Source organism: Danio aesculapii, chromosome 4 (genome assembly GCF_903798145.1).
Source record: "Danio aesculapii chromosome 4, fDanAes4.1, whole genome shotgun sequence".
Classification (NCBI taxonomy): domain Eukaryota; kingdom Metazoa; phylum Chordata; class Actinopteri; order Cypriniformes; family Danionidae; genus Danio; species Danio aesculapii.
In genome coordinates this window covers 25,727,408-25,739,632 of record NC_079438.1, presented here as the reverse complement: position 1 = coordinate 25,739,632, position 12,225 = coordinate 25,727,408, and the positions used below count along the sequence as shown (strand labels likewise).

Below are 12,225 nucleotides of genomic sequence, written 5' to 3'. Positions count from 1 at the left end.
ATGTTTCTAGCATGAACTAGCATGTTATTAGCATGATTCTAGCATGAATTAGCATGTTACTAGCATGATTCTAGCATGATTTAGCATGTTACTAGCATGATTCTAGAATGAATTAGCATGTTTCTAGCATGAATTAGCATGTTATTAGCATGATTCTAGCATGAATTAGCATGTTACTAGCATGATTCTAGCATGAATTAGCATGTTACTAGCATGTTTCTAGCATGAATTAGCATGTTACTAGCATGTTTCTAGCATGTTACTAGCATGTTACTAGCATGAATTAGCATGTTACTAGCATGATTCTAGCATGAATTAGCATGTTACTAGCATGATTCTAGCATGAATTAGCATGTTACTAGCATGATTCTAGCATGAATTAGCATGTTACTAGCATGATTCTAGCATGAATTAGTATGTTACTAGCATGATTCTAGCATGAATTAGCATGTTACTAGCATGATTCTAGCATGGATTAGCATGTTACTAGCATGATTCTAGCATGAATTAGCATGTTACTAGCATGTTTCTAGCATGTTACTAGCATGTTACTAGCATGATTCTAGCATGTTACTAGCATGTTTCTAGCATGTTACTAGCATGTTTCTAGCACGTTTCTAACATGAATTAGCACGTTGTTAGCATGATTCTAGCATGAATTAGCATGTTTCTAGCATGAATTAGCATGTAACTAGCATGATTCCAGCATTAGTTAGCATGTAACTAGCATGTTACTAGCATGATTCTAGCATGAATCAGCTTGTTTCAAGCATGAATTAGCATGTTGTTAGCATGATTCTAGCATGAATTAGCATGTTACTAGCATGACTAGCATGTCGCTATTGTGTTGCTAGCACCTTTCTAGCAAGATTAGCATGTCAGTAGGATGTTAAAACTGTTAGCGTGTGTTAGAATAGCTAGTTACAGTCTCTGGGACAGTTGCTAGGGTGCTGAAATTGGTTGCTAGGGAGTGGCTAGTAAGTTTAAAGGTAATCAGTGATTGGCTGCTGGCTAGACTGAGTTGAATGAGGCCAGACTCTAGTCTGTAGGACAGTCTGATGCAGTTATGAGCTCACAAAGGTTGATCCAATGTTAAGTAAATGGGAGTCTTTTACAATGGAAGTCTATGGGACAGTTGCTAGGGTGCTGTAAGTGGTTGCTAGGGAGTGGCTAGTAAGTTAAAAAGTCATCAGTTATTGGCTGCTGGCTAGACTGAGTTAAATGAGTCCAGTTAGAAGTCTGTAGGACAGTCTGATGCAGAGTTATGAGCTCACAAAGTTTGACCCAATGTTAAGTCAATGGGACTTTTGGGATTTTTCTGGGTCGTTTTTCGGAAAACCCAAGGTCGGATCAGTTAGAAAAGATATAGCAACCCGAGTCAGACCAGTTTGAAGGTTTGACGAAAGTTTGACGTATGTAGCTTGAAAGGCCTAGGAGGAGATACACTTAGAAATTAGTCTCAGAAGAAGAAGAAGAAGAAGAATAATAATAAGTTTAAGATAGATAACAGTAGGTTGGCTTTGACAAGCCAGCCTAATAACTAGATTATTAAAGTTTGAGGACAAACTTTGAGGCTGGCTTGTGAAAGTCTGTTGGTAATAGTTTATTTAGTTTAAAGTAGTTTTAAAAAGTACGAAAAGATAGATAGATAGATAGATAGATAGATAGATAGATAGATAGATAGATAGATAGATAGATAGATAGATAGATAGATAGATAGATAGATTAGCATGTCATTAGCATGATTCTAGCATGAATTAGCATGTTACTAGCATGATTCTAGCATGAATTAGCATGTTACTAGCATGATTCTAACATGAATTAGCATATTCCTAGCATGATTCTAGCATGAATTAGCATGTTACTAGCATGATTCTAGCATGAATTAGCATGTTACTAGCATGAATTAGCATGTTACTAGCATGATTCTACCATGAATTAGCAAGTTACTAGCATGATCCTAGCATGAATTAGCATGTTTCTAGCATGAATTAGCATGATTCTAGCATGAATTAGCATGTTACTAGCATGATTCTAGCATGAATTAGCATGTTACTAGCATGATTCTAGCATGAATTAGCATGTTACTAGCATGATTCTAGCATGAATTAGCATCATTCTAGCATGAATTAGCATGTTACTAGCATGATTCTAGCATGAATTAGCATGTTACTAGCATGATTCTAGCATGAATTAGCATGTTACTAGCATGATTCTAGCATGAATTAGCATCATTCTAGCATGAATTAGCATGTTACTAGCATGATTCTAGCATGAATTAGCATGTTACTAGCATCATTCTAGCATGAATTAGCATGTTACTAGCATGATTCTAGCATGAATTAGCATGTCACTAGCATGATTCTAGCATGAATTAGCATGTTACTAGCATCATTCTAGCATGAATTAGCATGTTACTAGCATGATTCTAGCATGAATTAGCATGTTACTAGCATCATTCTAGCATGAATTAGCATGTTACTAGCATGATTCTAGCATGAATTAGCATGTTACTAGCATCATTCTAGCATGAATTAGCATGTTACTAGCATGATTCTAGCATGAATTAGCATCATTCTAGCATGAATTAGCATGTTACTAGCATGATTCTAGCATGAATTAGCATGTTACTAGCATGATTCTAGCATGAATTAGCATGTTACTAGCATGATTCTAGCATGAATTAGCATGTTACTAGCAAGATTCTAGCATGAATTAGCATGTTATTAGCATGATTCTAGCATGAATTACCATGTTATTAGCATGATTCTAGCATGAATTAGCATGTTACTAGCATGATTCTAGCATAAATTAGCATGTTACTAGCATGATTCTAGCATGAATTAGCATGTTACTAGCAAGATTCTAGCATGAATTAGCATGTTATTAGCATGATTCTAGCATGAATTAGCATGTTATTAGCATGATTCTAGCATGAATTAGCATGTTATTAGCATGATTCTAGCATGAATTAGCATGTTACTAGCATGATTCTAGCATGAATTAGCATGTTACTAGCATGATTCCAGCATGAATTAGCATGTTACTAGCATGTTTCTAGCATGAATTAGCATGTTACTAGCATGATTCTAGCATGAATTAGCATGTTACTAGCATGATTCCAGCATGAATTAGCATGTTACTAGCAAGATTCTAGCATGGATTAGCATGTTACTAGCATGATTCTAGCATGAATTAGCATGTTACTAGCATGATTCCAGCATGAATTAGCATGTTGCTAGTCATTGCTAGCATGTGAACCATACAGGATTTATGGTGTGCTAGCATGAGTCAAATAAGCCAACCCCCGCTTCTCTACGATGTTCTGATACTGAGATATAGCTGCTGTTATATCGTTGCTAGGTTAGTCTGTTTTGTTGCTATGGAGTTGATTGACAGCTTAGACTGATGATGTATCAAAGCTTCTTGCCAGTATGAACAGTTAAAAACAACCCCCATGTCTCTATAACACTGCAGCAGGACGATATCAATCTGGGCCTCTATAATGGCAGTCTATGGGACAGTTGCTAGGGTGCAGTATCTGGTTGTTAGGGTGTGGCTAGAAAGTTAAAAGGCCATCAGTGATTGGCTGCTGGCTAGACTGAGTTAAATGAGCTCAGCCATTAGTCTTTATGACAGTCTGATGCAGAGTTATGAGCTCACAAAGTTTGATCCAATGTAAAGTCAATGAGCATCATTTGCAATGGAAGTCTATGGGACAGTTTCTAGGGTCCAAAAGTGGTTGCTAGGGCGTGGCTAGAAAGTTTAAAGCTCATCAGTTATTGGCAGTTAGGTAGTCTGAGTTAAATGAGCCCAGTTAGAAGTCTGTGTGACATTCTGACGCAGAGTTATGAGGTCACAAAGTTTGACCCCATGTTAAGCCTATGGGATTTTTTCGGTGGTCCCGGGACGTTTTTTCGGAAAACCGAAAGTCGGATCAGTCTGAGGAGATATAGCAATCCGAGTCCGAATAGTTCGGAGGTCTGGTGCGAGTTTGGTGGTCATAGCTTGAAAGCTCTAGGAGGAGATAGAGTTAGAAATTTAGTCTCAGAAGAAGAATAATAAAAAAAAAAATAATAATAATAATAAGTTTAAATAGGATAACAGTAGGTTGGCTTTGACAAGCCAGCCTAATAATAAGTTTAAATAGGATAACAGTAGTCTGGCTTGCTACACAAGCCAGCCTAATAAGTTTAAATAGGATAACAGTAGTCTGGCTTGCTGCACAAGCCAGCCTAATAATAAGTTTAAGATAGATAACAATATGCTGGCTTTTCAAGCCACCATAATAAATGTGTGTGCTTTTGCAATATAAGGATAATAAACAGTGTAGGCTTTCTCTCGCTCTCTCTGCGCGAACAGTTTTTAGAAATGTGTCAGTGAAGTGCACTGAAACTCCACGAAAACAAAACACACAGATAACTGGAAAGTAGACAATGTGACAATGAGGAAATTTCCCCACCGGATAATCGACATGTGACAACACCGGTAATACCAGTATCACTGTGGGGGTTTCCTCTTTTCCACTTTTTTTTTGCTTTTAAATAGCTTATAAATGCTTTTGCGGGAATTGCCAACATGCGCTGTAATAAGGGCGCTATACACACTACACAGCTTACACTGGCAAGATGACAATTGCTCCACGGGACCAGTTTTATTTGTTATTTGCGTGTTGTTCCTTTTTAAAATACCTTTTATTTGTAAAAATCTCTTAAGTAAATATTGGCTGGTAACATAACATAACAATATCTGGTAACATAATCTCCCTCAGAGATATTGGAGTTCAATAACGTGGAGCGCAGTATGACTATTGACCAACACCTCCCTGTAAGTTTACACACTGCATAGACTACAGCTTTTGTGTGTTATGAATTGTATGTTTTAAATGACAGCGAGACATGCTCCATTTATAGCCGTTAAGCTTAAATAGGCAAAGCATTTTTTTTAATAATATTAAAACACATTAATACAAACTAGCCACCCTTTGAGATAGATATAAATATATATATTTATATTTAAATAGATAGATATATATATATATATATATATATATAGATATATATATATATATATATATATATATAAATTTTCTTCTACACATTAAACGCATAATCAAGTGCAAAAAAGAACAGCTGAACTTTGGAAAAAGTGATCACTGCGGTTGCCGCGATGGTTGCTTTTTTTCTCTGCAGTTGGCTTATTAACGCGCAGCATTGCTAAATTACTCGTATGAAAAAAAAAAGATTTATTATTAAGCATTGTTAGATGATGTTGCGTGATTTTTAATATGGGAGTATGCGTTGCGTATTTATGCCTATTGATCTGATCCCGCGACCCACCCATAGTTAAACATTAAGTAGGTGCGTTGAATGTGCGTGTATAAATTAGTTGTGTTTCCTCCGGTTGCTGCCACCTTTGTCAGGCAAAGTTTGCAGATTGCCTCTTTAAAAACAAAAAAAATTATTATTTTAAAAACATTGAACAATATTAATGATATGACGTAGTTCCGGAAACTTTCTACTTCGCTGTTTATTTGTCTGACTTAAAAGTGGGTTTCTTTTGTTGTTTTAAAGAATATCACAACGGTGAACACTGCAAGTATAAAAGCCTCGTCTGTATCGCGAGGTGCGCGCGCAGTCAGCAGAGGTGTGCGATGTGTTGCTCCAGGCAAAAGTATAAATCCAGCTTTTCTGTCTTACTCCCACACACACTATACTCCATAAAAAAGGCAGAAACTTTTTTGCACTGTAACTGATGATCAATAGTAAAAAGCACAAATCTCTTCCCAACAGGAAAATGTCACTGTTGTGTGGGAATGGTGATCCCCCCAAAAAATAAAAACAAACTTTACAAAAATATGTTTGTCACTTGTTTTTAAATTATTAATCTTGGGCGCCAGACAGAATATCTGTCAAAATACCTTTTAAAGAAAATATACTACGGCTAGCTCTCACCACCATTTACAAATATTAAACCAAAAATAAATAAACGCATAAATTAACAAACAAGGAGAACCAGAAAAACTCAAACAATTGCTGTATTTGTCTAAATAAATTTTGTATTAGTCAGTAATATTAATTTAAAAACACTTTGTACTTTTCACACACAAACAGCAGTATCAACAACAAAACAAACAATATAACAATAATCACAATGAAACTCTCAGCACTTATAACTTAAATGAAAGTGAAAGGAAAAATGCTAATGATTTCAGGCCAGCCGATTTGTCAGATTTGAAAACAGGGAAAAATAATAATGATAATAATAGTACGGGGAGAAAACAAAACAAGAGAAACAAAATGAGAATTTGGGCAAAGAAAACAAAAACTTTTGCTTCTTACCCATGGAGCGGAGGGGCCAAGGGAAATGAGAGGGGAATGGCGAATGTGAAGGTTGAAGGCATCGACGAACCAAGCCGGTGAGTCGGCAGCTGACTTCATGCCAGCAAGATAAATCTGTAAGTTGATTTTGTTCAGGACACACTGCACTGAAGTCTTTGGTGTTCACAGACATCAGTAAGAAGACAGCGGTCTTTGCTCCGTTGCTTCGATACGTACTTACGCTTTTTGTTTCTCTCAGCATTTTTTAAGCATTTAAGCATTTTCCTAGAATATGTCAAAATAAGATGTCCCCAAATATCAGTCCGTTTGCTGAAACACGGAGAAAGTTTTGGCCCAATTAAGCCTGAAAATCCCCCCCAGAATGGATGAAAATGACTCAACACCACACAAGGGTAATTGTGCACATTCCAGTCTTTTTATGCAGATGCTGTACAGGTATGTCTCAAGTCTGCGAGGCAAATATTCAGCTGTTTGTTCAGCTGTTACCCCAGAACTTTTTTTCTGAAGTTTACCAGTCAGGCACAGAATGAACAAATTTTTAGAAAAAACATTTTGTTGTAATTATAAATAAATATACGAATATATATATATATATATATATATATATATATATATATATATATATATATATACGGCTCTCAGTCCCACCCACACTATTCACCGATTTCAAGCCGACCAATCACAAAGCTTGCGCTATGCATCATTGTGATGTGTAGTTACATTTTTTTGAGAGGTGCACGTCAACGATACTGACAGCCACGGTGAGGGCTATGCGTTCGCGCGTAGGCTGTGCCGTAGCATATGCGTGCACTTGACGCAGAAGTATAAATCAGCCTTTATGGACCAAATAAAATATGATTTGATTTATTTTACATTTAATGTGCATCAAAATTACAGTGTTTGTAGCCAATGTTTCCTGTGTCTTTTCATTTTTCAGCTTTTGATGAGAGTTTTTAAGACTTAATGAAAACTAATGTTTTATTCATTTCAGACCTAATTGAAGAGAATGAGGGGATTAAAGAGGAGAAACATCATGTCAAAATTGAGGAAAAAACTCATTTAGAGACTGATGGTATTTTGAAAAGGAGAGACAAGAATTGTTTCACCTGCACTCAGTGTGGAAAGAGTTTCAGCTGCTCATCACACCTTAAAAATCACATAAGAATCCATACTGGAGAGAAACCATTCACATGCACTCAGTGTGGGAAAAAATTCAGCCAATCATCATCCCTTAATCAACACATGAGGATCCACACTGGAGAGAAACCATTCACTTGCACTCAGTGTGGGAAGAGTTTCAGCATATCATCAAACTTGAATCTACACATGATGATCCACACTGGAGAGAAACCATTCACATGTACCCAGTGTGGGAAGAGTTTTAACAGATCATCACACCTTAATCAACACATGATGATCCACACCGGAGAGAAACCATTCACATGCACTCAGTGTGGGAAGAGTTTCAGCTGCTCATCATCCCTTAATAAACACATGAGGATCCACACTGGAGAGAAACCATTCACATGTACCCAGTGTGGGAAGAGTTTTAACTGCTCATCACACCTTAATCAACACATGATGATCCACACCGGAGAGAAACCATTCACATGCACTCAGTGTGGGAAGAGTTTCAGCTGCTCATCATCCCTTAATCAACACATGAGGATCCACACTGGAGAGAAACCATTCACATGTACCCAGTGTGGGAAGAGTTTTAACTGCTCATCACACCTTAATCAACACATGATGAGCCACACTGGAGAGAAACCATTCACATGCACTCAGTGTGGGAAGAGTTTCAGACAATCATCATCCCTTAATCAGCACATGAGGATCCACACTGGAGAGAAACCATTCACATGCACTCAGTGTGGAAAGAGTTTCAGCCAATCATCACACCTTAATCTACACATGATGATCCACACTGGAGAGTGTCCATTCACATGCACTCAGTGTGGGAAGAGTTTTAACTGCTCATCATCCCTTAATCGACACATGATGATCCACAGTGGAGAGAAACCATTCACATGCACCCAGTGTGGGAAGAATTTCAGACGATCATCACACCTTAATAAACACATGAGGATCCACACTGGAGAGAAACCATTCACATGCACTCAGTGTGGGAAGAGTTTTAACTGCTCATCACACCTTAATCGACACATGAGGATCCACACTGGAGAGAAACCATTCACTTGCACTTAAGCCGTGGTCACACTGGACTTTTCTCCACATAGACTTCCATTCATATGCACGCGAATGCATCAGACAGGAAACAAAGTTTGTGCGTCAAGTTTCGCAGTCCACTGCATTGCAAAGTTCAAGCTTGGTGAACTCCGACCTGCAAAATTGCATCATTTGACTGTGTGAGACCAATCGTAGATCAAAACATGACCTCCCTGGACAGAAATGTAAAATATGGACCAATCGCTCACTCTTTTAATGTCTAATCATCTTGTTTAATCCCACCCCTTTTCGCAGCGCCTTACAACAGAATTTTGCTTGCTCTAACTCCAGTGTGACCCCAGCTTCGGCGTGGGATGAGTTTCAGCAACTCATCAGACCTTAATAAACACATGAAGACCCTCATTGGAGCATTCACATACACTCAGTTTGGGAAGAGTTTCAACTGATCAGCAAACCTTAATGAACACATTCTTCATGTTCACTAGTGTGAGAGTATATGTGCTTTGAGTGTGAGAAGACTTTAATTACAGCTACAAAATTGAAACTGCACCAAACGATTCACTGGAGAGACTGTACAGGTGTTCACACTGTGACAAGAGGTTTAATCAGTGAACACATCTGAAAACACAAAAGAGGATTCACACTGGAAAGAAACTGTACAGATCTGATCAGTGTCTACTAGGGCTGGGTATCGTTCCAAAATTTTTTATACCGATACCCTGAATTCGATACCGGTTCTGAACGATACTTTTTTCGATACTTTTAAGAAATAGATTTTAACAAGATTATTTTATTTAGGATGTTTGTGACACTTTTCACAGCAGGTTTATGTCTAAGACCAATAAACAAAAGCACAAAATGAACAAAGTGTAGTTAACACAATGTATTAGTGCAAACCGTTTTAATAAAGTTCAAGCAGTTTTAAGTCAATCAATTTTAAGTATTTGTGAGGCTTACTGCAGCTTAAAGGTTTAGTTCACCCAAAAATTGAAATTCTGTCATTAATTATTTACAAATGAAGATATTTTGGATTAAATCCAAGAGCTTTCTGATCCTTCCATGGATAAATCATTGAATAAAGTTATTTTTGTTTACTTTGCACACAGAAGTATTCTTGCAGCTTCATATAATTATGATTGAACCACTTATATCGCATGGACTTATTTTGACTGTTTTTGGTTCCTTTCTAGGCATTGAAAAATGCATATCCAGTAAATCTAATCTTTCTCCACAGTAGAAAAAGGCAGCAAACCTTTAACATAAAATTTGTAACGGCCCTGTGGCATTCATCTTTCCTTTCTTTGTTCATTTTTACTTTTTCTGCCAGTGTAAATGGATTATCACTTGATGGTCTCCTAATTCCAGGGTCAGCGGGAGCAGAGACCATAACATTAATGTGAAGAAAACATGAAAGCTAAACTGTTAATGCAGCCAAGAGTAAGGACATTTATATAAGATAAGTTTAATGTGAGGTAAACTTCATCATTTATTGTTAAACTTAAAGTATTTTAGTATCAACTTAGCTAGGTATTTAAAGCCATCGAGACAGTACATAATGTTACACAGCTTACGTTAGGTCAAAAAAGGATTAATAAATTTACCCCGCACAAACTTAAGTCCTGTTTACACTGTCAGGTCTTGATGCCCAATTCCGTATACATATGATACTGCCTATATCAGATTTTTTTTGTCTGTCCGTTTACATGTTCTTTTAATTGTGACCCATATCCAATTCATGTCTTTACACTTGCCGTACAATTTACGATGCATGCATAAACGCGGGTTTTAGCATATGTGCCACACTAGCTACGATGGAAGAAACGGTCTTGTTTATAGCTCTGCGAAATATGCGAAGTGTAGTATAAGTATAGTATAAGGTTCAGTCCAGATTTACCCCCACGCAGTTTACGTAATGGTATGGCCCTGATGTGTGTGTGTAGTTGATGTAGCCTTTGCCTGTGTGCGCACTGGTGTTGTTGGAAAGAATAAAGTTGTTCTATGTGTAGCCTGAGTGAGTGTATTATTAGCGACAAAAAGCAAAAGTTACAACACGAAGTTCGCCCAACTTTAAAATGATTTTGAGGTGGAGGAGGTGGGAAAGGGCCGTCATCGCAGCTTGCGCTTATGGTTAATATGCTGTATGATGTCCTCCACCATTCAGAGGAATGTGTGGTTACGAGAGAGATCTCAAGTCTGGTGGGAGCAAATTGTGGCTACTGACCACTTTCCTCCATGTTTCCTCTGTTGTTGTTGTTGTTTACCGCGTCAGAATCTCTACACACGCTCTTCCTTCTACATCATTAAACCGCAGAGAAGCACCACATTGTCACAAGTTTAATGATGATCAGAACAATTCAATTCAATTCACCTTTATTTGTATAGCGCTTATACAATGTAGATAGTGTCAAAGCAGCTTCATGTAAAAGGTCATAGTAAATAGGAACAGTGTAGTTCAGTTTGTAGTGTTTAAGTTCAGTTCAGTTTAGCTCAGTTCAGTGTGGTTTAATAATCACTACTGAGAGTCCAAATACTGAAGAGCAAATCCAACGATGCGCAGCTCCATGCAGATCCCGAACCATGCAAGCCAGAGGCGACAGCGGAGAGGGAAAAAAAACTTCACTAAATGGCGGAAGGGAAGAAAAAAAACCTTGAGAGAAACCAGGCTCAGTTGGGCACGATCATTTTAATTTCTCCGCTGGCTAAATGTCTTGTGCAGAGCTGCAGTCTCAGTGGCGGAGGCTGGAGGCTGGCCTCAGCGAAGACTCATCTGTCTCTGGAGCATCACAGGAATCAGTCTCATGTTCTCCACTCTTCCATGACCACCACAGTAGCTGTTCAGGATACGGCCTGGTCCAGGATATGGAAACCTTGGGATCATCTCGTCGTTGGTCTTGGATCGAGTCAGTGACTCTGCATAGTCTGAGGGCCTCGGGAAGAGTATCCCCAGGAGGAAATGGAGAATAAAGAAAATAATTAGCGTAGCTGATGTTCATAGTGTATATCAACAAGATGCAGAACCTGTGTGGAAGCCCGCTAAGTAGTGCACTAAGTGTATGCTTTACTGAACAGATAGGTCTTTAATCTAGTTTTGAATTGGGAGAGTGTGTCTGAGCCTCGGACGTTATCAGGAAGGCTGTTCCAGAGTTTAGGAGCTATAAATGAGAAGGCTCGACCTCCTTTACTCGACTTAGCTATTCTGGGTACTACCAGAAGCCCTAAGTTTTGAGATCTTAAAGAGCGAGTTGGATTGTAGCGAGACAGAAGATTGGTTAGATAAACAGGAGCTAGATTATTTAAAGCTTTATATGTAAGAAGCAATATTTTAAATTCAATACGAAACTTAACAGGCAGCCAGTGTAAGGAGGATAAAATTGGGGTGATGTGATCAAATTTTCTAGACCTGGTAAGAACTCTGGCAGCTGCATTTTGTACTAATTGAAGTTTGTTAATAGATGATGCTGGGCAGCCAGCAAACAGTGCATTACAGTAGTCCAGCCTAGAAGTCATAAAAGCATGGACTAGCTTTTCTGCATCTGAGATGGATAGCATACTTCGTAACTTAGCGATATTTCTCAGATGAAAGAAAGCAGTTTTTTTGACATGGGATATATGATTTTTAAAAGTTAAATTGCTGTCTAATATGACACCCAGATCTTTTATAGTAGAGCTAACGCTAACTTTGTATCCCTCTAAT

At 37.9% G+C, this 12,225-nt stretch overlaps 2 protein-coding genes and 1 pseudogene across 2 annotated transcripts in view; 1 reads left to right on the top strand and 2 right to left on the bottom strand.

The window, feature by feature from the left end:
* LOC130222340 (gastrula zinc finger protein XlCGF57.1-like) overlaps nt 1-12,225 on the bottom strand; it is a 410,257-nt pseudogene that overhangs the window by 196,313 nt on the left and 201,719 nt on the right.
* LOC130222333 (gastrula zinc finger protein XlCGF57.1-like) overlaps nt 1-12,225 on the bottom strand; it is a 159,030-nt gene that overhangs the window by 71,832 nt on the left and 74,973 nt on the right. The gene's annotated exons all lie outside the window — the stretch shown is intronic.
* Nucleotides 6,378-9,379, top strand: LOC130222644 (gastrula zinc finger protein XlCGF57.1-like). The gene is made up of 2 exons (XM_056455175.1): nt 6,378-6,418; nt 7,337-9,379. The coding sequence occupies exons 1-2, from the start codon at nt 6,378-6,380 to the stop codon at nt 8,547-8,549; spliced, it is 1,254 nt and encodes a 417-aa protein (XP_056311150.1). The 3' UTR covers nt 8,550-9,379.

Coding starts and splice junctions, on each gene's coding strand:
- LOC130222644 (XM_056455175.1), top strand. CDS start 6,378: ATGGCGAATGTGAAGGTTGAAGGCATCGACGAACCAAGCCG. Junction 6,419..7,336: donor GGCATCGACGAACCAAGCCG/GTGAGTCGGCAG, acceptor CATTTCAGACCT/AATTGAAGAGAATGAGGGGA.